This window comes from Poecilia reticulata, chromosome 6 (genome assembly GCF_904066995.2).
Source record: "Poecilia reticulata chromosome 6, P_reticulata-male-v2, whole genome shotgun sequence".
Lineage (NCBI taxonomy): Eukaryota > Metazoa > Chordata > Actinopteri > Cyprinodontiformes > Poeciliidae > Poecilia > Poecilia reticulata.
Window position 1 is genome coordinate 14504957 of NC_088835.1, and position 26326 is coordinate 14531282.

Consider the following 26326-nt stretch of genomic DNA (forward strand, 5'->3'; position numbering starts at 1 on the left):
CTTGAATTAGTAATATATATGAATAAAAATCTAAAAACTGAAACCTCCAGGAAAATTACAAGTTATACAGCCACCTAAATTAATCTTCAGATAACGTCACCGACTCACAGAATTATAAATGAAAAAAAGTTTTATTTGTTAGTGCTCTGTGTAAATGGGTGCTACAAACATACAGATGACCTCAGAATGAACTGTACTATGCCACAAAGTTTTTTTCTTTTCCAAGTTTTCTCTTCAACGTCGTTCACATAAACCACTGAACAATTTAAAAAAATTAAAACGCTATAAAACAGAAAGGAAAAGTGCTGTGAAGAGGGGAAGAACAAAAAAAAAAGCAAACAAATACTAACAGCAAGCATGCAGAGAGGAGGAAAGCATAAGGGTTTAACAGGGCAGGGGTTTAGTGGTACTAAAGTGGGCATGACTGGGTTAACTGGTGATGGTATTTTTTTCTTTTCCAGTAAAACCAGTAATAACTGAGGTTGAAATTGTGAATATAAAGAAGATTCCCACTCCCTTTGATAGCTATGGAGTAGATTTCCTTTTCTACCAAGAACATAGGAAGGATAGACTTCTTTTTCTGAGAATTTGCATGAATCCTCTCATACTCCAAAACAAATAATATAGACAATAGCTACTGGAGTTCTTTGGCTTTGAAAAGATGAATTGTGTTTCTGGATATAAAAAGCTTTTAAATGCACACTTTTAAATTTTAAACCAACCCCAAGGACCTGGTCTCCCACTCCCACAAAACACATACTATACCAATTTAATAAAAGATCTAGATGCTAAAATAAACAAGCACAAACCATAAAAACACAGTCAAACTTGTCCTCAAACTCTGCAAAAACAATAAAGTAATAAAAGAAGGACTTATGGTTAGCTTTCTTACATTGAATGATTAAGAAACGAGGCATAAAGCAAACATTTTAAGGCTGAATTGAAATGGACTCAATTCCTCATTTTGTAGAAAAGTCTTCAAAACATGTATTTAATACTGCACGCAAACTTTATAGGAGAGGAAGGGTGGACACAAAGAAAAAACGAAGGCAGTCACAGTCAACACGTAAACAAAGTGGCTTCTTGAGAGACACAATCTCGTGGCAATTTTAGATGATGATTCAGAAAGAAAACCGCCCCGACAGACACAACTCAACAGGAAACGACAGAACAAACTCCTAAGTCTTTTAGCACAGAGGTGCAGAACCGTCCTACAGGAGCAGCTCAGCCTGGACAAACTTCAACAAATAAAAACAAAGGCGGAGAGACGGTCAAATCAGTTCTTATCGCTCTGTTTAAAACAGTTTTTACATTCACACAATCAGTCTCTCACAAAGGTTTCTCTTTGAGAGTCCCGGTAACATACTGGCACCATAAAACTACACAGACCAGAAAAACATCAACCACAACAAAAAGAGAGAGAGAGAGCATTTGTCAAGACGTTTTCCATAGTAAAAAAAATTTTTGGAAAAATCTTCAGAAAAACAACTTCTGATATTTCCAATCATTTTGGCTCATATGTACAAGGTGAGACAGAGGATTCAGTACGCATTATCCCACAACACTGACCTCTGCAGGAGTATGATGAGAACAATGAATTGAAATATATTAGCAATTCTATATATGTCTAAACTGGCAGGTTTCATTAGATTGAATCATTTGGACTTTAACTGGTGGTTAAATTCAGTTCTGTAGAAAGTCTGAACCCTACATGGCACAGCATCATATACTGGTACAGTAATACTAGCAGCAGCTGAAATAAACATGGGGAGCACATGTCCTCTGCTACCCGAATGTGACAATAGGTTCACAATGGTTACTATAAAGACACACCGAGTTAGATGTGATGCTCCAGACACTATAAAAAGAAAGTACACCCTCTAATTTCACACAGCCGGATGTAGCCCGGTTCTAAAGTAATTTAGATCTGAATTCAATGATACAAAACAGATTCCACACAGTCGTCACTTATAAAAGACAAAGTAAAATTGGAAAAGTGAAAAAAATAAGTTAACACAATGGCAAAATGGAAGCTGCCCATGAACTTATTACAGCATAATTTGTAGTCCATCGTTCTTCAGTGAAACAGACTACGTAAAAAAAAGAAACCGCAGTGTCCATAAATTAGTGTCCAAACAGGCTTTACCTCTGCGTCGGGTTGTGCAGTGCTCAAAAAATGTGTACGAAAACCTAAGAGTTGCATCTCAGACTCTATAGGTCTCATCAAGCAAATTAAAGTTCCTGACAGGATAGTTAGAAAAGACTGAAGTGTGATTTTTTTTTTAAAGGGTTGAAGAAGAATAGTTCTTCTCTTTGCAAAAATAATTGTGGGACAACAAGATTTACAATGTTGCATCTGAATGAGCTGGGAAAAATGTATAGTAATTTGCACAGACAAGACCAACGTAGAGAGGTTGAGCTATAATTCACGGCACTGTGTTTGCAGAAATCCAAGGATAGTATGTCAGCGTTAAGTACAACAATTTGAGTGATTGTTACAGTGACACAAAAAAAGCTTTAACGTTATTACTGCTACAGGTGATTGAACCATGATGTGCACTTAGATTTTCTACTTTATCTTTGTTTAATTAATGACAACAGCTTAAACTCAGTTGTGTGTCAGCCTATAAAACTCTAGAATTGAAGGAGGGTGTACTCTCTTTTCATCATATCTGCGGGAAATACTGCGCTGGAAATCCTCTTTTTTTTGCTGACGTGAGAGAAGAGGGACAGAAAATAAAATAAAACAAACAAAAAAAGAGGGAAAGAAAAAGGCATAACGGACAAATTAAATCGAAAAACAGTAAATGATTTAGGAGGATCGAATGGATCAACTCGTATTACTAAAACGCATATTTAAGCAGCAAACAGCAGTTTGAATGATTTGTAGTGATAACATTTTGATGCTCAATGTTGTTTTGAAGCGCCAACGCTTTGAGGTCCCGTCAGGTTCACAAGAGCAGAATGGGAAAACAGTTAAAAATTGAATGTCTATTGAACATAGTTTGGGGTTAATGTGTAAAGTCAAATATTTTAGAGTAACCGTGAACCAGAAGAGGCCTGACGGTCGAATACATCTCCGTTTTAACCTCCACAGTGCTATCACTGAGCATGGGTTGGACAAATAAAACACCAAGATATAGAAGAAAAGAGAAGAGTCCAGTTGAACAGTCTTCTTTTAACTCAAGAAGATTCCTAAAATAATTAATTAAACTGGAAATATTTTCTGATGGAAAATGCCAGGCCATCCTTTATGGAAAAAAAAAGGAGACGTCACACATTTTTCTGCAGCGCATCTAAATAAATACGAGGGATTTTAAATCGTCCAAGACGTGACTTGAAGGTTTTAAATCATCTTTAACTTTTTCAATTACACGTCTTTGAAATCAAGTTTAACGTAGCTTTGTATTTTAGCTCACTGACATGATTTATATGTAATAAGTAATCTATGATTCGACGGGATATAAAAGATTAATCTTAATTAAAGATGCACCAGTCAAGCTTTTCTGGACTGACACCGATATTTGGGCTTTAACTATTGACTCCAGTTTTTCTCTCAAACCACTATATCACATGAAAGAGAAAAGAAAATGTTCCAACAGCTGTTAGTTTTGAATCATACAGAAAAGGAAGAGGTTCCAAGATTATGTCAGTTTATGCATCAAATATTGCATACAAATAGTCCTTTGAGATTGTGAAATCGCACAAGTTGCACTCGCACAAGTTGCACTCGCACAAGTTGCACTTGATTTTGTAGTGGGATTTTATATATTGCCCAGCTCTAGATCAGTAGCATTGAATGATGAGATCATTGGCCGATCGTAATCACTGTTTGACTAATTGATGCATCTCTAGTTTAAATGCAATTTTTGTCCAATGTTCTTTAAAACATCAAAGTTTAGTTTTGCTACAAAACTAAAAAAAATTGAATATAGCTTTTGTCTCAGTGTTTTCAAACGTTAGAGAAATAACTAAAAAAAATGAAAATTGGAGAGTTCTTTTTTTCTTGACTGTTCAACCAGACCCAGAGTTTCCAATTTACTGTGATCAATGAAATCTGAAAACAGTTTGCAGCCCAGGACTGCCCTGAACGAGAGTGATGTTTGGGTTCATAAACAGCCTGTGGGTGGAGTGCTGATGGTTCTGTCCATTCAGGGAAAATAACAAAAAATAAAAAAGTCATGGCTCACATGCACTGTGGCACATTGTAACCGTCTCCATCGGACGTGTGCTGCACAGTGTGGTCCTGCAGAGAGCCCAAGTCACTGAAACGCTCTCCGCACCAGACGCACTTGAACTGGCCCTCCCGGGAGTGCGTGCTCTGGTGTTTGGTCAAATGCTCGCGCTGTTTAAAACCCTTGCTGCAGTGGTCGCATTTGAAGGGCTTCTCTCCCGTGTGAACACGCCGGTGGCGGTTCAGGTCCGACGAGTACTTGAAGCGCTTCTCGCAGTCAGAGCACTTGAGGGGCTTCTCCCTGGAAGGGTCGCAGCGGTGCTGGACGAACTCCGAGGAGGACAGGAAGCGCCGGTCGCAGAGCGAGCACTTCAGCGGCTTCTCCTGGCAGTGGGAGTTCTGGTGGCGCTGCAAGGTGGAGCTCTTTTTGTATCCCTTCCCGCAGACGTCGCACTTGTACGGCTTGTCCGGCGAGGAGTTGGATGACTCCCCACACTTGTGTCTGAGTAGCTCTCCTGACTGGCTGAACTCCTTCTGGCAGGAGGCGCACTTGAACAGGTTGTCCATGCCGTGGACGTGCTGGTGATAGAGAAGGTGCGAGGGCTGCATGAAGCCTTTGTCGCACAAACTGCATCTGAAAGGCCGGTCAGAGGGGTCCTTGTGCGTCCGTCTGTGGCGCACGAGCGCATAATGCTGCTTGAAGCTCATCTGGCACTCGTCGCAGTGAAAGGGCCGCTCCTCGGAGTGCGTGCGCTCGTGCTGCCGCAGGTCCGACGGCCGTTTAAACCCCTTCCCGCACGTGGCGCAGCGAAACGGTCGGGAGCCCTGCGGGTGGCAGGGGTGGTGGAGCAGTTCCGACGACTCTTTGAAGTGCAGCTCGCACAAGTTGCACTTGAACAAGTGCTCGCCCGAGTGAACGTACATGTGGCGGACGAGGTGCGAGCGGTGCTTGAAGCTCTTCTCGCACACGGCGCACTTGAACGGCCTCTCGTTGCTGTGCGTCCGCTGGTGGTGCTGCAAGTGCGACGACTGGCTGAAAGCCTTGTCGCACGTGTCGCATTTGAAGGGCTTCTCCCCCGTGTGCACCCTCTCGTGTCGCGTGAGTTCCGAGAGGTGCTTGAAGCCCTTCTGGCAGACGGAGCACTTGTACGGCCGGTCCCGAGCTGAGGGGAAGGGTAAGATGGACGAGCTGCTGCTTGCCGACGCCCCGTCACTGCTAGACGGCTGGGAGCTGCTCGAGGACGTGGGCGTCGTGTTCCCGGAGGAGCCCGGCCGATACGTCTTCTCGCAAATGGAACACTTCATGGGGTTTCTGCTGTTGTGTGACGTGTGGTGCTGAGCCAACGAGGTAAGAAGGGAGAAGCCCATCTTACAAACTCCGCACACAAACGGCTTCTGCTCCACCTGGACACACTGGTGCTCCAGCAAGTCTGTGGCCTGATGGAAGATCTTTAGACACTGAGTGCACTGGAAGGACCTGTCCTGACTCACCATGCAGTGGTGTTCAAGCGGGTTAGCCAGGTGGGAGATGTCGTGTCCACACGTCCCACACTTGTGTCCCGACTCTGTTCCCACTTGCAGAGAGCTTTGCTGGGCTTGAGAAGGATGTTGCCCCTGCTGTCCGCCTGCGTGTTGTTGAGCTCCTGCATGCTGCTGTCCACCTCCATGCTGCTGCTGCAACGATGAGGCGTCCGGCTGCAGTACGATCCCATACACTGCGCAGCTCAAAGCGTTTTCAGCTCCCGCTGGGATGGTGTGGACAACCGGAGGCGGAGCGACGGCGTGCTGCTGCCAGGCCTCCGTCATGCGAGCTCGCGAGTACGGATTCAGTTTGGCAGCTGGAGTGGCCCAGCTAAAGAGGGAAAGAAAGAGACATTTTGAGTAATTGGCCACAGGCTTCCGAATGTGTGAAGGGGAAAAAACTCACTCCATCTCTTAGCTCGGCGAAGGAGCTGTGGTGACCGAGGCTTGAAGGCTTAAACTGGAATCCACTGAAGAAAAGCAGATGTTGGGAAAGATGGGGGGGGGGGCGGGAATCCACAACTTTCACTTTATCCTTGAGTTACATCTGGAAGAAAGACAAACTGTCAGAAATACCACATGAAGAACCACAGTACTCATAATACATTATCAGGAAACTACACTCTAATGGAAAACATTGCTCAGTTGTTTTAGAGATCCCTTTTCAGCTTTAGCCTGAAATCTTTGAAACTTTAGCTCAATCTGATCTTTTAGAGGTCTTTAGTAATGTTGCAATCTTTGTTTTGCAGCAGCTGCGGCAGACTGTGCAGTGCACACAGACTTCTGATGAAACACCACAATATTATTTCTACTGATAGAACTCCAGCTGGCAGGCATGTTGTAGGGGTACACACACAGGGGGAAATCTAATATAGTGCAGACAACACGATTTCCTTAAACACACGGGCGTACTATGGAGGCAACTGATGATTTAAAAAGCAGCAATATCAACATGATGTTTCAAAACAATTGTGTACTTTTCCTGTTCTTAGTTTGTTAAAAAAGAAAAAAAAATGAATTTTTACATTGACACACATCAACACTGCTGATTTAGACACAACAGAGAGTTGGAAGCAGTAAAACAGAAGACCATCAAAACAATGCAATCTTTAGTTTTCAAACTAATCTATGGAGTTTTATAATCTTTATGTTACCGCTCTATAAGCAGACTTAAAGTAATGAACTTGTAGGGATTATTAGTGCTACCAAATATTGCTTTTTTTTTAAAACTATTGATTATTTAGTAAAAAAAAAAAAAACATCTTCTAAAATGTGATTGTTTTCCTTACTCAAATGTAATGTTGGACTTGGAGTGACACATAAATTCATCGATTAAATTTTCTACCTTCTCCATAAGAGGCATGAAACCCGTCTGGTTCTGTAGCAGACCTGAATATGCAACAATTTTGGGATGTTCAGAACATGAGACACAACAAACAAATGAATTTTTCAGTGAAGTTTCTTAGAAATCCATTATTCCAGAAAATGTAAAACACAGCTGTATGCTTTGACACTACAGTAGCATTTATATTGGTAATCTGTGAGTAAACAATAAAAAAAATGTTTAAATAATATGTTTAATTGCAGGATTGCGCTCTTTCATTTATGCAATGCTGACAAAATTGCAAATACCGTGTCAGAGTGATGTAGCTAAACCGGTGCTCAATGCGTTTTTTTACTTCTAGGTTCTAATACTACTATAATTCTTTATTATTAGGATGTAATAGATAAATAGGGGACAGCAATCTCTGAGCATTCTTCCCCCCCAACACATTTCCTTTCACTCGATTAGTTGTTATTGTTCCCATCTTGTTTTTCTTATTTCTCTTGAAAGCTATTATTTAGCAAAACCATCTGTCTCACACCCTTTCCAAAACACATCCAGTCAAGGCAGATGATATCACCTGCTCAGCCTTCTTCTGATGCAAATTTCTTGTAGTTAAAAGAGAGTTGTTTCTTTCCACCATTCCCCATGCATGTTCTTAATTGGCCTGAATCTGATTGTTTCTAAATAGCATTTTTACTTTACTGATTTGCACTAAAAACGACATTGAGTCTTATATTTAGTAATTTAATACATTGAGAATACCAATGGTGTCGTATGGTGTTAATAAACAATACTAAACTACATAATAATCAAGCAAATTTAATTTCTACCAGTTCTGTAATTCCCTGCACGGGATATGGTATGCAAAAAAGATTTGTGCCACAAACATACGTGTTCTGTGGGAGGCGCCTTATCCATTAAGAGCAAAAACAAGAAACAAATGAAGTCAATACCACCTGGAATCGAATGATTTTAAAAGGGTGAATGTTATCTTTGAAAATCAATTCGTCCATGTGTGTTTACTATGCGTTTTTACACAATTCCAAATGTTGGACGATTCGCGGTAAAAAAAAATAAATAAATAAAAAAAATAAAAAGAATTGATGAACGGAGTCTGCGCATCGTAACGTTTTTTTTTAAGTCTCTAGGCAAAGATCAGGGTAACCAGGGAGAGATAGCCTGCTAGCCTAGCCACCTGCTAACGGAGCCACAGAGGAAACATTAGCCAGGTGTTGTGATGAAAAACGCATCCCGGCTATAAACGGCTCCCTCGCAGTTTAGAGCGTCACGTTTAAATACTGAAGATTCAAATTCTTTGTCTAGTGCTGTACAGACAGAGACAAATTCTACATTATTACTCAAACTATTGTTTCAAGAGCTCTTCGTTTCATCTGTGTGCTTCTACGATGTAGCTTCTCTTTTTGGCACGAGTGCTAGTTTGTGCACAACACCGGGTTAGCCCCGGGAACACAACGACCGCGAAGCGAAAGCAACGGTGACACGTTCCTAAAGGCAGGGAAATAAACACATTTACATACCTGAAGCTTTCTGCCAATCCTAAGGGGAAATCATGGTTCAATATGACGAAGGTTAGCTGCTCTCCCAAAATAAATTAACCGCAGGGTCTCCTCTTTACATCCGCAGACGGAGCTCTGATGCTCGCCTTGTTGAAGCGCTGGGGTTCCAGGAGCCGGTGGGCCGAAAATGTAGGGTCCTTAAACTGTCCCGTATCAACCCTTAACGGCTCCGTTTCGAATCATTTATCGGGCTCACGATGCATCCTCTCGACAGGCGAGAAGACGATGATTTTGTTATCAATTAGAGGCTAGCTGAGGGCTAGCTGCGGAGCCCCTGGCCGCGCACGGGAACATGAACACACAAGAGTTAATTGGCATGAACACACAGACACACAGTGGGCATGGTGTGTGTGATGGCTTTCAATTCAGCTCAATTCACGTTTATTGTCGCATGAACCCGAGACAATGTCACAATGGTATGGTGTGCATTCTCCTGTAAATTGACAATTAAAACAATAAATTAATTAACAATTAAAAACCAATTTGGTACAATTAGCCTAAAAGCATATTGTTCAAATTGAAGCGAAAAACAATGTTAGATCATACAGTTTGAGATTATGAAAGAATAGAATAGAATAGAAATCTCATTTATTGTACCACAGTGGGAAAATAAGTTAAAGGTAAATATCATAAATGTTGAAACTAAGGTGAAAAATAAAAAAAGAGGCCAAATAACTATCACTCCTGTCTGAATGATTACCATCCTCTTCCTCACTAAACAATCAATTTCAGCCAATATGGACACATATAAGTAATGAAAATACTTATATGTGTGTTCTGAAGTTTCAGAGGACTTATATGAGGACGCTGTTCTTGTTTTTGTGATCCCCGGATAACTATGACAAAGCTCCAACAGCATTACCTGATCCACTGCTACCTGAATCCAGAATTGGGTTCTGACATATGTTTGCTCTCAAGTCACATGGATGTTATCTCAATTTATTTTGAAATATTCATTATTTTTGTTAATATAATGCCAGTGCTCTCTTATAGGGCAGCTCCTACTTAAATACTGTTGAGAATTCTGATAAATAGTGTATTGGCAGATTTGAGGAACATTGTATTTTACAAACAGAATCTAGTTTATAATCCATTAAACAGCAATTGGGAACTCATAATCTGTCCGTATTACTTACTTCACCTTTAAAAAGTTTTCCAATGAAATTCAAATTCAAAAATACTTTATTGGTCCCAAAGGGAAATCAATGAAATAAAATTTGGTATGTTTGTTTAGTAGCTGGATAATATTATTTAATAAAATTAACCACTAACATTAAATGTGATTACACATGGACTGAAGTTCTCATGTTATCATTGTGTATAGTTTCTTCAAAAAGAAGTTACAAACTACTTTAATGAAGAAAAAAATCTGTTAAAAAATGTCGCAAAGTTTTAAACCAGGTTTTATGTCAGGATTCAAAACAGGGTTTAAAACTGGAAAATTGTCTCAAATGTAACTAAAAATATTCCAATCTGACATTTTTTATCCACTTGTTCTTCTTCTTGGGTTAAAGTGGGAACAGATTTATCTCCCAGTTTGAGATAATCTTCAATATTCACATTTTAAAATATATTTTAAAGTTGTTAATTAACCTAAGAAACTCACTATATCTGTTCAGCTAGAGCAGAACACTTTCGAGGTGGACTGTTTGTTTCGGTCGGACATGAATTAAGGTAACAAGCAGTTGTTTACATCGGAAATAGCGCAGGCTGTTCGGAAAATTAATTAATTTTGTGGCTTTGAAGCTACGACTGGGTCCAACATCTGGTCTTTATCAAGTATCTAACTTATCTGTACGATGTCCTGATGGTTCGGGATGTTAGTTGGTTACAGCAGCAGCTCGGAGGAGGACGGTGAACCCGGAAGTGAAGCGAGGAGTCGAAATAGCCGAAGATCAGTGGAGGAAGATGAGGGAAGCCGAGACCTTCCAGCCAAGAAGAAAGCCAGGACTGAGGAGCTGGATCCTAAAACGAGGTGTGTACATAGTACAAAGTTCAGTCAGTCTGTCTGAATTTGTTATTTATTTATTTTTAAATGCAAATAAAAGCCATTTGTTTAGTAGCTGGACAAAATTAGATGTTTGAAATCTTAGAAATTCAAGATATTTGACAGCTTCACCATTTCCGACAAAGCTTATAACCATTCTTTGATGGGACATCCACAGTTTAAAGAGTAAATACTTGCTCAATAGGATTAAAAACTTAATTAGCAAATTCTTCAGTCTGATTATTTCAGATGAAAATAAAACATGTGCATGTCCTGCAGACTGCCTCTGCCCGGTTGCCTCCTGAGCATGTTCCCTGATGACGACGATGAAACACTGACTGAAGACAGCTCCCTTCATGGTGGACGCATCCGCTCCTTCAAGCACGAGAGAGGAAATTGGGCCACTTATGTTTATCTGCCTTGTAAGAAGCAACCAGATCAGTTTTTTTTTTTTTTTGTAAACCCTTCTCTAATCCTGGTTCTTGACTATGTGGCTCATTTTTGTGTCAGACCATCGTGAGGAGGAATTTGAGGAGCTTTTAGAGGAGTTGCTGTCAACTTTGGGGGCTCATGGTCCGATACTGACGCAGCAGGAGGAGTTCCACCTGAGTCTGTCTCAGACGGTGGTGCTCAGGCACCACTGGATCCAGCCATTTACACAAAGCCTCCAGTCGGGCCTCTCTCAGTGCAGAAGGTTTGTTTATCACTCCTTGATTTGCAGACAAACAAATTGGATTCAAATTTTAGATTTTTAGCTAAACGCTTCAGAAGAAGAATCTAAACTTGTTTGTGAGACACACAAAGTACCAGACAAAGTTCAAAGCACATGTGAAACATGTAACAAAGACACGCACTTCTGTGTGGAATTTATATTTGTACTCCCTAATACATGGTGAGGTTTTTTTTTCTTCCTCCTCAAACTGAACTACCAGAGGTGTCTGATTGACTCAACACAGCTAATTTCATTCAGCATCATCTAAACCCTTAAGTAGATCAGGAAGTATTAGAAATAAAGATGAAGTAACTTAGTGTAGATCATCTATTGTTAGATGAAACTGACTTCCTGCCAATTTCTAAAAAACTGTACAGTAGATCCTGAGCAATGGTAGACATCCCAAAAGTTGGTGTTTTAGATAGCTTGTTTAATAAAATTTAATTATTAATTGATAAAAGAAAAAATCTTTTGTGAAATAAACATGTTTTTTAAATGTAACAATACCAGGTCTCCAAACAATAGTTTTCCTCAACTCTATAAGTTTCTCCATTTTCAGATGTACTTACTTGCATAGTCTTTCTTGACTGTTTAACATGTACTAGTTTTTACTGATGGCATGTAATGAATTTGATAAATAGGAACTCTACGGGAAACAAACAATACATTAAAACAAATCACAGCTGTTGTCACTCTGTCGACATTCTCATAAAAGCTAATTCCTGTTGGCAGGTTTGCATGTTCAGCAGCTACGCTGAAGGTCTACTGCAACGCTGAGAGGACAAGGTAATGTCTTTAAGCATTTATCTAAAAATTTACTTTGGAAACATTTACTTTAATTTAACTTGAAATGTTAAAATTGAAATCAAAAGTTAGATGCTTTTTTAATGCTGACCATTCAACAGAGAGTCACTTTTTTTTCCTTTCCTGAAAATTTGTGGTGTTGAGGTTTGGTAAATCTTCTAATATCCGAGTTCAAGAAAAGTAAAAAAAAAAAATGGAACAATAAACCTAAAAAGTGATTGTCATCCAATCAACACATTAAATCACTACAATATAACTGTATGTTCAAGCCACACCATCCCATATTACATAACCAGGCTGTGAGAAGAAGCAAAATGTTTTATGACAGCGCAATGAAATAACCTCATTAAACATGTTTATATGGAAGTCAAGTATACTGAAGGACTTTAAAGCCTTCATTAATTGATATTAAGTGTATATGGTACACTGGGTAGAGTATTGCAACAGAACGTATTTCACTGGCCGTTCACTGAATCTATCCTCTCTGTGGCCAACAGTTAAGTTGTGACTTAACAGGTAAATTTGTACTTTATGAGGATACATTTCATCCTCAGACATATTTAATTTTATCTAAGCTTACTGACATTGTTGGGGTTTTTAAAATTAGCTCAAGACTTGTAAAGAACCAGACACAAAACCAATGAGGGTTTTATGACTTCCTTTGCAAAGGGAGAGATCCACAACCTCTAACCCGCTCGGGATCAAAGATTGGTGAGCTCTGCTCAACTCTGCTTGGAATTGGCTTTTATTTTGATGACCTTCTTCAGTAGAACAATGCTGAGATAACAAAACAGATGGACCCCTTGAGTAGGAAATTGCATTATAGATAAAGAAAGAGCCTTAAAGAATGACTGGTCAGAGCCAGTTAGGTAACTGAACACATTTAGATAAAACACTCCTATAAAATGATAAAACAATGATTAGTTTTACCCAACAGACATCTTAATTATTACCGATGTTTCCCCTTCCCTGTGTCTTTAAATGCTGTTCCACATCAGGACCTTTTTGGGGATGGAAGTGTCCACCGGTCACGCTCAGTTGTTGGATCTGGTCCGAGTTATCGACAAAACAATGACCGAGTTTCAATTGGACACTTTTTATAAGGTCAGTTAAATTTCACTCAAACACTTTTTTCTTTTGATATTTACTTGGGAAATCGGCAAAAAAAAAAAAAGGAGCAGTTTATGTGAAACTGGGTTCGGATGTCTTTTAGGGTGTCACAATAACTGTGTTCTATTTGATTTGTAAAAGAAATTAAATCAAAATCTGAAATTATTATTTTTTGTCCTTATTGTTAATAAAATCAGGGACAGAAAAAAGTAAAAAGTCTCTCTGATAAATGCATCAGTGTATTTATAGCAAATGCTGAAACAGACCAAAGAAATTTTCAAACTCAAATCACAACGTAAAAAAGTCAAACTAGATAATTATTTAGAAGCCAGAAAAACCCACTTTCTTAAGTTTCTCACTTTCTCTCGGCTTTGAATTGTAGGAACCATCTTTCCACGTGAGTCTGGCCTGGTGTGTGGGAGACCAGACGGAGAAGATGAAGGAACTCCTACAGGAGCTGCAGGTGCTCAGATGTTGTTAGTTGTTGTTAGTGGATGAAGTTCTTGGACTACTTTTGTCCTTTTTATTGCAGCAGCAGCATAATCTCACACTAAAAACTCTTTAACTAAATCCAATTGTTTGAAAAATAGACTTTTTATCATTATCATTTTTTATCAATATCATCTATTGCTAGCCCTAATAATTTATATTAAACAATTATTTGAAAATAGTTTTTAATTTACTATGGTGATCATGTGTCCATGAATCTTTAAATGGCTCTCCAGTTAACCTGCAGCACAAATAGGCTGCAGAAATTTCTCTGAGCTGCTCTTCAAAGTGGAAAAGACAAGTTAATATGTCATTCAAGTCAGGCAGATACCTGCTCACCTGAGGAGATATCACTGCTGTAAACAAATTTTTAAAGCCTTTTTTTTTTACATATCATGACGAGGAGTACCAATAAATGAGGAAAGAGTTTAAGCATTTTATTAGGACATAATTTACATGGGTGACCCAAAACCACCAGGAAGGAGCACACATATCTTTTTCTGCCACCGGTTATTTCCGGCTCAAAAGGAAATATGTGCAAATAATTTTTCTTTATATTTTTTTATTTTTTTTGGGGGGGGGGGCTTGGGGGTGGAGGGCGGTAATGCAGTTTTCAGTCCGTTTGATGCGTCTTTAATTGTTCTACTGTAAAATCGTCAGTTCTTGTTAGCTTTGAGGGAGGCCACAAAGAAAGGGTCACAGCTTTCTGCATACAAAACATTCAAAAAGTTACTTAAAGTAAAATACCAGATGGTCATGTATGATTTTACAAAACCTTGGCTTTTTCTTTATGCTTCTGTGAGATTATTTAGTGTTTTTTGATATCTTTTATGTTTTAAAAAAATACATCAAAATCCTATCGTGACCATTGCTCTGAAACGCAAGTCACTGGCACGATCATTGCTTTTCAAATTATTCATTCACCTTGAACCTTTTTTTCACAAAAGTCGGCATATTTTATCAGGATTTTATTTGATAGACCAATTTAAGGTAGTGCATTTGTGAAGTGGAATAAAAGGTTTTCAAAATGTGGTCAATGTGGAGTCAGATTGAAGTGGGTTTTTATACAAATGCAAACCATGCTTTTCAGAGTTTTAGTTGTTAAACATATTAAAAAAACTACATATTCTTTTCCTTTTATTTCTCAATTAAATTCCACTTTTTGTTGACCTACCACATTTCGGTGGAGAACACCGGTGTTTTTGGTTGTTCTGAGATAAAATCACATTTTATTTCATTTTGTCCCCCTTTTCTTTCCTTGTTACAGTCTCTGGTAGATAATCGTGAAGAAGGGCCGTTTCTGTTGAGGTTGGACTGTGTGGAAGTTCGCTGCAGGACAGGAAACAAGACTTTTCGTTTCTCGCTAAAGACCTCGTGAGTGAGCAGTTTGTCGGCTGGCATCGAGTCTGCGAGTGGCAGCTGCAAAAAACCCCAGATGTTACAGACGACAAGCCGACTGGTAAAACATCGTCAGCCAGACAAGATGCACAGGGTTTTTTTTTTGTACCAAAGAAACTAAATAAAGCCGCTACTTTTTTTGTACATCTTGTTGGTGACTTGTTCTTCGCAGAACCAATTTTTATTGCGTGCACTCGAAGCTGTTGTGTGAAGACAGCATCTCTATTAGAGGAAGCTGGGCTTTTACCGAGCTCTGAAACCTCAGTGAGTAACAGGGTGGCATTTACAAGAAAAACAGAGAAGGTCATTTGATCAAGGCTTATGAGAATGAGGAAGCATTTGTTTTTTCCTTTGCGTCTCATTGCTCCGTTAAAACTGGCAAATGCGAAACATAAATTCAGAAGAGAAAACACAAAGTAACTCATTTCAAAGTCAAAGAATAAACAAAGATGAAAACATGTAAAACCTGAAAGTTGTGCTGCAATTTAAATTTCACACAATTAGCCATTTCCTGTTATGACATGACAGTACTCAGCTCTCTGCTGTATCAAAATTATATATTTATATAAACAAGGAGAAAAATAAGATTGACAAACGCTGAGTGAGAGAAATGTGTTTTATGATGCTCCAACTAGAAATAAAACTCAGTCATGAGTGGTTCACTTGAAGTATTTTACTCTACAGAAGGCAGGATACACATTTATAATCACTTACAGCAGAAGTGAAACTTCATAGTAATATCATTTTGGTCAGGGCTTCATGGCACAGTACAATCACGTAGGTCCAGAGTTTTCTCTCCACATCTGCACAGCAGAATTTGGGTTTCTCTAAAAGGTCTCAACATTTAACACCTGCTTAAACAACGAGGAAAAAGTATAAAACATCTAGGACAGGGGTGTCCAAAGTTGGTCCTCAAGGGCCGGCATCCTGCATGTTCTAGTTCTCTCCCTGGTTTTATACACCTGCATCAAATGATGGCTGATTAGAAGGCCTAAGCAGAACATTGACTTGATGAGGAGGCTGTTACTACCACTAGGGAGAGAACTAAAACATGCAAGACGCCGGCCCTCGAGGACCGACTTTGGACACCCCTGATCTAGGAGAAGATCCACGTCAAGAAGAGTCTCCTCCTTCCGGCTTCCTGCAATTAAAGCTTTTTAAGGCACCTGCTTGAAACCAAACCCAAACAAAAAGATTCAAACAGGAAAATGGACCAAGTAGATTAGCCGTTCCTTTTTTTTTGGTGATCTTTTTTCTGCATTACTCAACTTTCAGAATATTATGTAGATCATAAAATCATTAAAAAAAAAAAAAGTCTCACTGCAAAAACACAAAATCTTACCAAGTATTTTTGTCTAGTTGCTCATGTGTCTTAATACACATGAATTAAGACAAAGTTAACTTACAGGTAACTTCAGCAAGCGCTCATTTTAAGTTTAGAAAAAAAAAAAAAGTACTAGTACCACTGGCAGATTGTTACACAGCCCCTAAGGGGACATGGAGAAAAAAAAAAAAAAGAAATCCCGACTTATTATCTCGAGAAACTAAGTCGAGAAACTAAGTCGAGATCCCGACTTATTATCTCGAAAGTCAGGATCTCGAGATAATATTGTAAGTCGGGATTTCTTTCCTTTTTTTTTTTCCTCCATGTCCCCTTAGGGGCTCTGTAGATTGTCACTTATTACATGGGGAAAAATGTCTTGTTATAAGTGAAATAATCTGTCAGTGGAACAGTACTTTTTTTTTTACTAATATTATTTACTTGAAACAAGCTCCTATATCTTGCTGAAAAGTTACTTGTCTGTTAGTTTTGTCTTATTTCAAGTGTACTAAGATATTTTGCACTAGAAACTAGACCAAAAGGTTTTGTGTTTTTGCAGCGTTGATATGGCGGCGGTCTGCAACTTCTGCATAACCGATCACAACAGCTTAGCTGAGTGCAAAACGCAATCAGCAAATCTCACAAGTTAAACGAAAAGAAGACAAAAATGCAAAATCATTTATAAAATTAATAAACAGGGTGATTAAAATCTGTGCTTTAAATGTTCTGTTACAAAGGGCTTCAGAAATCTCTCACAGCATTAATAAATCATCCCTGGTTTTTGACACTCACACGTTCTTTTATCCTGTAACAAGTTGTTGAATAAAATCTAAACTTTGTGAAAATCCGAAAAAGATAGAAAAGTATTAAGTCTTAATGACAAAAACACCTCGACATCTGGAGATTTCAGGGTTACACGCATCAGTTCACACACACACACAAAAAAAAAAGCTTCCAGGATTTTTCAAGTAAAATCTGAACACTTTGAGTTGAGGCATTTGTTGGCATGAACCTCAGGCTTTTGGCAGCATCACAGGGAGAAAAGCACAGACTTTATGTACTCCAAGGTGGTGATGTTTGAAAGCATTTCTACGTGCTCGTTGCCCGGCAACTCTTTGAGAATGACGGGCTGCTTCTGCTGTCTCACCCACCGCTTGCACTGCATGGCGCTCCACAGGTTGACCGTCCCGTCCCCGTCACCGTACGTCACGTTGGGCTCCACGTTTGGGAACTTGTCCGAATACTGGAAGGCCTCGGGCGTGGGGACGCCGTGGCCGTACAGGCAGTGGACAGCGACGCCGGGGGCGGTCAGGTTATACACCAGCGGCTCGGTGTCCTTGCGCATCAGCCAGCCTTCTGCGAAACCGATGTCTGAGTAGAATTTCTCGTAGTCCTGCACGGTGTAGTTGTTGGTGGGGGTTTGGACCAAAACCTGGAGGTAAGGAAAATAAAAAAAAAAAAAAGATTAAATAAGGCAGCAGAATGGGATTAATCCAAGAACTTTTACCAGTTCTGATCCCTTTTCTGTTTGTGACATTTTTTTTCAATAGGACTTCATTTTGGTCAATGTGGTAATAAGCAGGTAAAAGGTCAACAGATTATCTACAGAGGAAAACCTGAACAAAAGGTGGAGGAGAGGAGACCAAATACTGGCAATTAAAATAATATCCAGTCAGATGTGCATAATTTAAGGATTAAGTCACAGATCACAGACCTGATCTTTGGGCCAGGTGTGGGCGTACGGGAGGAGCCAGGTGGTGGAGACGGCGGTCCGTTGCTGTGAGCGAATCTGCAGTGGGCTGATCAACGTGATTTTGTCATTGTCACCTAAATTTTGGAGAACAAAGAAAATGAGGTACAGAGAACTGAAAGTCAGGAGATTATTTCTGACCCAGAGTTTCACTCTCTGGTTTCCTGAGAAGTGCAAGATGTTTCTTCTTGATCTTATTTTACAGTTTCACGCATCCTTTGATGGACAGAAGCACAACAAAGTTTCTCTGAAATGGAAGAAAAATTTCATCTCATCTCACATTCTACAGGCCTCCGTTTATATTTTGAACAATTAAAAAATTAAAAAAATTCTTTTCAAAGAATCAGTATTGTTTATGCGTCCCTGCTTTAAAACGACATATTTTGGTTTCTGATGTTAGTTTAGTTTTGATGTTTTTTGAAAGTCAGCACAGCTTTCACGCTCTCTTACCGGATGTGACCACGCGGAGGGTTTTGGCCACGCCGGCCCATGGTGGTCCCAGACAGATGAAAGTTTGGATGTATTTGTCTTTCCAGGCCTGCGGCTGCTGGTTGAGGAAGTACAGCGTGTACAAGTTCCCCATGCTGTGGGCGATGAGCACCACGGGCCGTCCGGCTTTCTCCGCCATCTCCTCAATCATCTTCTTCAGATCCTGGGAATAATTTTTATTTTCATCTAGAAAAAAAAGAAAGACAGAACTGAGACTCCGCTCACAGACCGAGTCGTGGCATTTTGTCGTTTTAGCATCGGTGCCTACTCGGTGCTTTCCTCCAGTCGTACGGCGCTCCCCTCACGTCGTCGTCTCTGGTGTAGCCCCAATCCACCAGCGCCTGCACGATGGTGAAGAAATACATGCCTGGAATACACAAACATGAGGTATGTTAGATAAATACACCAGATGGTTGTAGTACAGAGTTAAAATAAATAAATAAAGATTTAGAAATGTTGAGCATAAGGGTGGCACATATAAGTTTATGTACGCCCAATATTTTTTTTTCCTTTAAAAAAAATTAAATTGTGGAAACATGCTTAGTTTGTTTCACTGTAGAATAGCTGACAGTTTATTGTGTTCATCAGAGAGAATTTGTGACGGTTGGGTTTTTGCAGACATCACTCTGTATTTTAAATCATTCAACTTTGAAAAACATCTCAAGTTCTCCACTAGATTTAGGCCTGAACTTGGACTACGTCAGCAAGAGCATGCTTTAGTCTAAACAACTCCGCTGTGGCTCTGGTTGCTTACGGTCGCTGACTGGAAGGTGGAGAAAAGACTCCAACCCAGCCTCTAATCTTTTTCGGTTTTTGTTCTTACGGTATCTAGCGTCCCACAGCATGATGCTACAACAATAATTCTGCATGGTTGCAGAAAGTGTGTTAAAGTGCAGTGTTTTTTTTTCCCGCAACGCACAAAATTTGGCATGAAAGGCTGATCAGAGCTTCTTCTTCTTCCACATGCTCCCTGCGTCCCCTTCAATGTTTGTGGAAAACTGCAAACAGGCCTTCTTATGGCTTTCTGTCAATGACAGCTATGCAGACAGATTGAAAGCAGACGTACTCTTCGCCATGTGCGTGTAAGTTATTCTCTCAGTTTCCCGTTTTCTGAAGCCCTAACAAATGGCCGCTCATGCTGAGGCTAGATCTGATTCCTTTCTGTTAAAAATTACATATTCTTCTTCCGATGCTTGATCGGAACGAGGGGTCGCACCAAATTGTAGATTTCAAAAATTTTTTCCAGTTTTTTTTTATTTTTTTAATCTATTAATGAGATATTCCATAATTTATGTAGCCAACATGTTTGCTACACGTTTTAGAACCTGGAAATGTCTCTGAGAAGAAGTTATTGGAGTTTTGTTGAGGTCCAAGGTTCTCAGGTTGGTGGAGCTCACAGGTCTCTCCTAGGCTTCTTTCACTCACCCACACTGCCCTTGCTGGGGTCCAGGAACTCCAAGGAATACGTCTTTCCGAATCCCGGGACTCGAATCTCCACACCTGGTGGAGAGTCGGAGGTGTGTGTGATATTGTTGTAGATCAGCCTGCAGAAGTAGACACACACACAAATCTGGATCAGTTCTGCATCCGTGTGGCCCACCGAGTTTTGGAAGTTCAACTTGAACAGAAACGGTTCCCGTTTTCAGTCCCAGAGTTCACCACATTATTTGTGATGTGGGAATGGAACTTCTCCGTCTCTGGTTTTTGTGTCCACCAAGCAGATGCGAGAGCAAAGGTTTGGGTTTTAACCAACAGCTGCGACTGTCCAGATTGCAATGTTATGACCGTTTGCTGTGGAATTAAAATGTCAAGATAATTTGACATCATTACTGTCAATGTGAAGAAGTATTTTGAAATAACATTCTTAATATTGTTTTCCTCTCTCACACGTACATTTTAATCGCCTTCAATATGCTAAAAATAGACATTCTCAGTAGTAACTTCCACACCAAAGAGCAGCAGTACAAGCTCCTCAGCTCTGATGCATTACTGGATTGGGGAGAAATTTGATTTTCCAACCAGCCAATCAGCAGCCAAGCTCAAGCTCTGAACGCTGTAAAAGAGTGAATAGCAGCCAAGATCCAAAGAAAAACTTTGCTAATGAAGGACAGAGTGAAAGACTTTAAGACTGTCTGCTTAAAAATAAAAATCTAAAGTGATAAGAGTTGGTTTACAGCAGGGATCTTCAAACTCCTGTCCTCAAGAGCTGCTGTCTTACAACTTACAGATTCATCCCTGCTCCACCACCTGAATCAGACGGTGGAATTACCTCTTCAACATCCCATTGACTTTGGTAAAGGCCTGCTAAGAAGCCATTTATTTGATCAAAGTGTGTGTGGAGTAGCTGCTGAGGACTGGAGTTAGAGACTCTTTGCACAGTATTACGTAAAGCCTGAATAAAGACGCAAAAAGCCTTTTCTGAATGAAGAAAACGATTGACCTTTTCACTTTTCACCACTGGGAAACACTAAGCACTGCAGTCAGCTATAAGAAATAAGGCCTATAATTTTTTATTTATTTATTTTTTAAACACAGTTCCAATCTTAATTCGGCTCTGAAAGATACTCCCACCCACCTCATGTTGTCTATCCAGCAGTCAATAAGGATGGGCACCAGCTGCTCCACGTCGAGCCACAGAGTGAAGAAGTTTTTCGTCTTCTGGTAGCAGAGGTAGTGGACCCCTCCGGATTTATTCAGCTTCGCCTCCAGCTGGTTCCCCAGATCCCCCGGGACTGCAACGAGCAACACGCAGAGTCACCTCACAAACTGACCAAAGAGTCTGATCACAATGTTTTAAACCACAAAAATACATCCAACCGCCTAGAGAACCAAATGGTTGATCTTTTATCTGACAAAACAAAAAAAGAAGAAGAAAAAAAATTTAAATCAGGATTTAATAGAGTCTATAAGAAATTTGTGCAAAAATGGTTAAAGTGGGCTGCACAGTGGCGCAGTTGGTAGAGCTGTTGCCTTGCAGCAAGAAGGTTCTGGGTTCGATTCCCGGCCTGGGGTCTTTCTGCATGGAGTTTGCATGTTCTCCCTGTGCGTGCGTGGGTTTTCTCCGGGTACTGACGGGTGTCAGGTTAATTGGCCTCTCCAAATTGCCCCTAGGTGTGAGTGTGTGTGTGTGCATGGTTGTGTGTCTCTGTGTTGCCCTGCGACAGACTGCATGGCGACCTGTCCAGGGTGTACCCCGCCTCTCGCCCGAAACGTTGGCTGGAGATGGGCACCAGCACCCCTCCCGACCCCACTGAGGGAAAAAGGGTGCAAGAAAATGGATGGATGGAATGGTTAAAGTTAAAAACATGTTTATATTTGAAAACATAAAAGCAGCAACACTACAGGTAATTAAAGTCTTGAATATCAGCACACGCTGTGTGTGAGCGCACATGCGCACACACACGCTGTGGAGTGAAAATCCCTGCCTGCCTGGTTTCATTGAAAAAGAAACATGAAGAGGAGCAAGAAAGCTGCAGTCTCCAGGTTTTGATGCAGCAATACTGTCTTGTTGTTTTCCAGCAGGGCCAACCACATTCTGCAAGCATTTTAATACCAAGGCTCTAAATCGTAAAGAAATCTGTCCGGACATGTTATTCAGTCAGGGTGTGAAACAGGAATGCAGCTCAGGTGATGATGAGCTGAAATCATGAACCATTTCTCTTTCTGAGCAAACATACAGCTGCAGATCTCTTCAGTTTATAAAAATTCTCCATACTTTTAATGTTTTCCTTTCACTTAATTTTACCCCATTGTTAAAAAAAAATACAAATAAACAGACCCCAACCCTGACTAATCATGATTATGAATTGCAGCTATTTAATGTGTAAATGTGCCCCCTCTATTCAAACACTGAAAAAAATAAAGAGTGAAATCAAGGATGGTATTTTTTGCCGTACTGATGATCATCACTCAGCCTTTCGTCATCCTGAAAAGTTTACGCAACACAAAGTCAAACATGTGGGCTACATGTTTGATTGTATGCATTGATCTTAGTCAAAGGTTGCTGCAGCATTTCACCACCAGCTGCTGCGCCATTAGCGCAAACAGCAGGACACTCAGAATAATCTCCCTGAAAACAGACACCGCATTGATCCGAGTCGTGAAAACGATTCTTAATTTCACAGAGTCGTCACGAGTGGAGGGTGCCCATTCTCCAAAAAATGTTTTTGGAAGAAATCTGTTCCGAGTTACTAAATACTGGGAGTTTATGAGGCTGTTATTTCTCTTTTCCACAAGTTTAGTCAAACAACACATTGGAGATCAGAGCCGCTCCACAGCCTTATCAAGCTAATGTGTTCAGACAAGAGCCTGTGGCTTGAACAAACAGAGATAAACGTCTCCAAACTCGACCCTCCAAACACAGAACGAGAAGATTTTTTTTTCTTTCCCCCTGAGAATTAGACAAATGTTTTAAACTGAATCATAAATAAGAGTTATTGAGCACTAAAGAGAGTGGAAAACTCCCAAGAGATGTAATTAGGTTATCAGTAAAGCTAAATGGCTGCTGTGCTGAAGAGTCAAATTCAAGCTGAGTGGAGTCATATGACCAGAAGACTTCTGGACTCACACATGATAAACAGGTCTTGAGTCATCCCTTGTGTTTCCATCTTGTTTTCCAATGGAGGAATAATGTAAAGCAGAGGAGTGTAAATAAACTACAGGTAAATAAGCTGAAAAAGTGGCAAGGAACCCTTCACCCCTCCTATAGAAATCAAATGCTACATGCCAAACTATAAATTACCTCAAAATATAATTAACATACTTATTTTTGTGAGTTCATAAATTAAAGGGAGATTTCACAAATCAAACTGTATTCTTAGAGAGCTTTTTATTCCATTAAAAAAAATGCAATTGACTCGATAATAAAAGTCGCCTTACAGGTTAAAAAACAAACAAACAAACAAAAAAAACAGAGAGACTTTTTTTCATGTTTTTTTTTATAATAAGGGAAATAGTTTCACTGTGATTAACAAAAAAACGTTTCTGGACACGTCTTGCGTTTGATTTTACAGGCGCTTCTACACAGCCATTTACCACCACATTTTAAATCCGTGGTGCATTCAAGTCAAATCGTGCAAAAGGATATTAATACTAAAAATAACTGCAATGGATCCCCCCCCCACCCCCCATAAATTAAGATAAAAAATAAAAAATACATTTTCAGGCGCTTTTACGGGTGTACACTGACCTGATAAAATGACATAATCTAACCAAAACTCCAACTTGTTCTATATTGGCCATTTTAAAAATACTCAAAAATACTCAAATTTGATCAAATCATATCTGAAAATAATCTAATCACTTATACACCAAAGTATAAAATTAAGAATGGATTTATGTACAGACATTAATACTAATTTTTATTTCTTCTTCCCTTGTGCTACGAGACTGAAAATCTACATATTTTTTATCCTAGTTTGACATCATTTCTGTGGTGCGGAGGTCCACGGTACTGGACAGTGATTATGACCTCAGCATTAATTTGAAACAATCGTTTAGCTGTGGCTTAAAGTTGAAATTTAGCTTGCTTAAAGTTGAAATTTCTAGTTAATTTTAGTTTGATTAACTGGAATTTTTTTTTTTTTTTAATCAAATAGTCTGATAAGGTTTTCAAGAACCTATATTGCAAAAAAATATTTGATTTGATATCCAAAAACAAATCAAATATGTTTTTGGATATCAAATCAAAGCCATGTTCTGATTCTGATTACTGGGCACAATGTATATCTTAAATTTAGGATCTAACTACAACGTCCATAAAATAATGCATGTTTACACGCTTAATGTCCTCTGTTGCTGACGGTAAATTGACTGTGATGTCAATTTACCATCATTTATTTTCCACACAATAAGGCAGAATATTTTATGACAGTAACTTACAATTTGTTTATAATAGTCACACCTTCCTTCCATCCATCCATCCATCCATTTTCTGCACCCTTGTCCCTAATGGGGTCTGGAGGGGTGCTGGTGCCCATCTCCAGCTAATAGTCACACCTTTTTCAATGTAAATTATTAAGACACAATATTCAAATAATTCTCGACCCACACATTTTAACTTAGTATTGTTAAAATTATTTTAAAGCTTTCCGAGATGAAATTATTTATTTTTACAAGCAACTATTCAGGAGATTTAGCCCAACCCGACTGACAGCAGGTTTAGTCAAATTACTGAACAAATCCAATATAAAATGGTTAAACATTTGGAAAGTGTTGCAAAAGAGTTTGACATTTGATAATACGTCTTTGGAGTTATTAAGTGTCCGAAGTTATCAAGTGTACTTGAATACACCATGAGGCTGTAGCCATAAAACGCCGTGTGAACGCGCAACGTGATGCCGAACTGAACTCGACTCAACAGCACTTGTCACATTAATAACTAGACCTTATCAGAGGAGGAATCCCGTAAAACAGCGAAATAGTCCGTTACATGAGTAAGAACCTTAGTTCTAACCCCAACACACCTCTATTCTCAACGCGGAAATATACGGACGTGAACTTTCTTGAATACAATTTCCTCGTTGCTGGTACACCCTGTACCCCAGCATGAATTAAAAAGAACCTGGCAGCACTTGGTTTTAACTCTAAGATGATATTTTACACCCGGATATGACATAAGACAAAAATATACGCCTTACTGAGGACGACGGGGGGTCTCTGGCTCTGGCATGACTTGTTCTGGAGGCATTCTTCCGCGGGTCTGCCGCTGCTCGGTTCCAAAAACAATAACAACAAGCCGATGCAGAGGGCTGTTAACCGGTGCCAGCCCGCCATGGCTCCCGATGTGGCATAGCCGGTGGGTCACTGTCGGCTCCTCTGCGTGTGCTAGCAGGCACTGCCGCCCGCTGTTTCTTTTGTCGGTTAAATACCTTCGATCATCTGATCAAACCACTTCAGATGCCGATGATGAGTAAACAACTGCAGATCACGAGGTGCAGATTGCCGAGCAAATCAAACAGTAGCCTTGAGTAATCGACGGCAGAGTCGATTCAGACGTGATGAACGATAAACAATCGATAAAAGCCTTTGTTTTGTTGTCAGTGCACAGGATTCCCTCGCAGTCTCGAAATGTCTGGAATTTGACTTTAACAGTATGGACTATTGGTGTTTCCAGACGTTGTTAATTTATCTTATCTAAAACACAAGATAATTTGTAAGGCTCTTTGTCTTTGCCATGATTTAATCTTAATTTACATAATTTGCAAAATCTCATCTTGTAAAGCTTATTGTTAGCTTTTTTTTAAAATTTTTTTTTTAGCATTTTTCTATTGGCCTACAATCAAATAAATTTTGTAAATATTTTTCTCCCAGTCTTTTCTTTTTTTACCATTAATTTTCTTAATTGAATGCGAGGATAAATACATTACAAAAAGTAGTATTTGGGAAAAATACTTCAAAATAGATTGTACACAGGGTCCCAGTTTAGAGATGCTGAGTAAGGCACAGGAGACATTATTTAAAACAATTATCGGAAATGACTACTTCACTGAGTTTTTTCCTTTCTTTTTTTTACTCCTCAGGTTTTTATTTTCAGTCGTTCATAAAGCCTTTTAAATTTCAGCTTGGAAAATTATGGAGCCTGAACATCCTTTATTTAAAGGAAGCATTTAAAAAATACCATTCTCAACTTTGCACCACACTACTTTGTAATAGTGCAGTTTTTAAAA

The 26326-nt window shown here is 39.6% G+C and overlaps 3 protein-coding genes across 5 annotated transcripts; 1 reads left to right on the forward strand and 2 right to left on the reverse strand.

Annotated features, from left to right (window-relative positions):
* Nucleotides 1-112: 112 nt before the first annotated feature.
* znf319b (zinc finger protein 319b) lies at nucleotides 113-9070 on the reverse strand. 2 transcript variants are annotated; one of them, XM_081608010.1, is made up of 4 exons: nucleotides 8561-9070; nucleotides 7041-7084; nucleotides 6102-6242; nucleotides 113-6026 (listed from the first exon to the last, which is right to left on the reverse strand). In XM_081608010.1, exons 3-4 carry the CDS (start codon nucleotides 6104-6106, stop codon nucleotides 4187-4189), a joined length of 1845 nt encoding a protein of 614 aa, XP_081464136.1. In that variant the 5' UTR covers nucleotides 6107-6242; nucleotides 7041-7084; nucleotides 8561-9070; the 3' UTR covers nucleotides 113-4186. The 2 variants fall into 2 exon arrangements, with proteins under 2 accessions (XP_081464136.1, XP_008409896.1); XM_008411674.3 differs by lacking the exon at nucleotides 7041-7084.
* Nucleotides 9071-9146: 76 nt separating this feature from the next.
* Nucleotides 9147-15243, forward strand: usb1 (U6 snRNA biogenesis 1). 2 transcript variants are annotated; one of them, XM_081608012.1, is made up of 8 exons: nucleotides 9147-10273; nucleotides 10424-10574; nucleotides 10866-11008; nucleotides 11097-11280; nucleotides 12031-12084; nucleotides 13101-13206; nucleotides 13595-13675; nucleotides 14969-15243. In XM_081608012.1, exons 3-8 carry the CDS (start codon nucleotides 10894-10896, stop codon nucleotides 15077-15079), a joined length of 651 nt encoding a protein of 216 aa, XP_081464138.1. In that variant the 5' UTR covers nucleotides 9147-10273; nucleotides 10424-10574; nucleotides 10866-10893; the 3' UTR covers nucleotides 15080-15243. The 2 variants fall into 2 exon arrangements, with proteins under 2 accessions (XP_081464138.1, XP_081464137.1); XM_081608011.1 differs by having other exon boundaries at nucleotides 9147-10574.
* Nucleotides 15244-15757: 514 nt separating this feature from the next.
* Nucleotides 15758-25651, reverse strand: pla2g15 (phospholipase A2, group XV). The gene is made up of 7 exons (XM_008411672.3): nucleotides 25298-25651; nucleotides 21235-21391; nucleotides 20085-20203; nucleotides 18928-19026; nucleotides 18621-18845; nucleotides 18135-18247; nucleotides 15758-17852 (listed from the first exon to the last, which is right to left on the reverse strand). The coding sequence occupies exons 1-7, from the start codon at nucleotides 25431-25433 to the stop codon at nucleotides 17451-17453; spliced, it is 1251 nt and encodes a 416-aa protein (XP_008409894.2). The 5' UTR covers nucleotides 25434-25651; the 3' UTR covers nucleotides 15758-17450.
* Nucleotides 25652-26326: the final 675 nt, after the last annotated feature.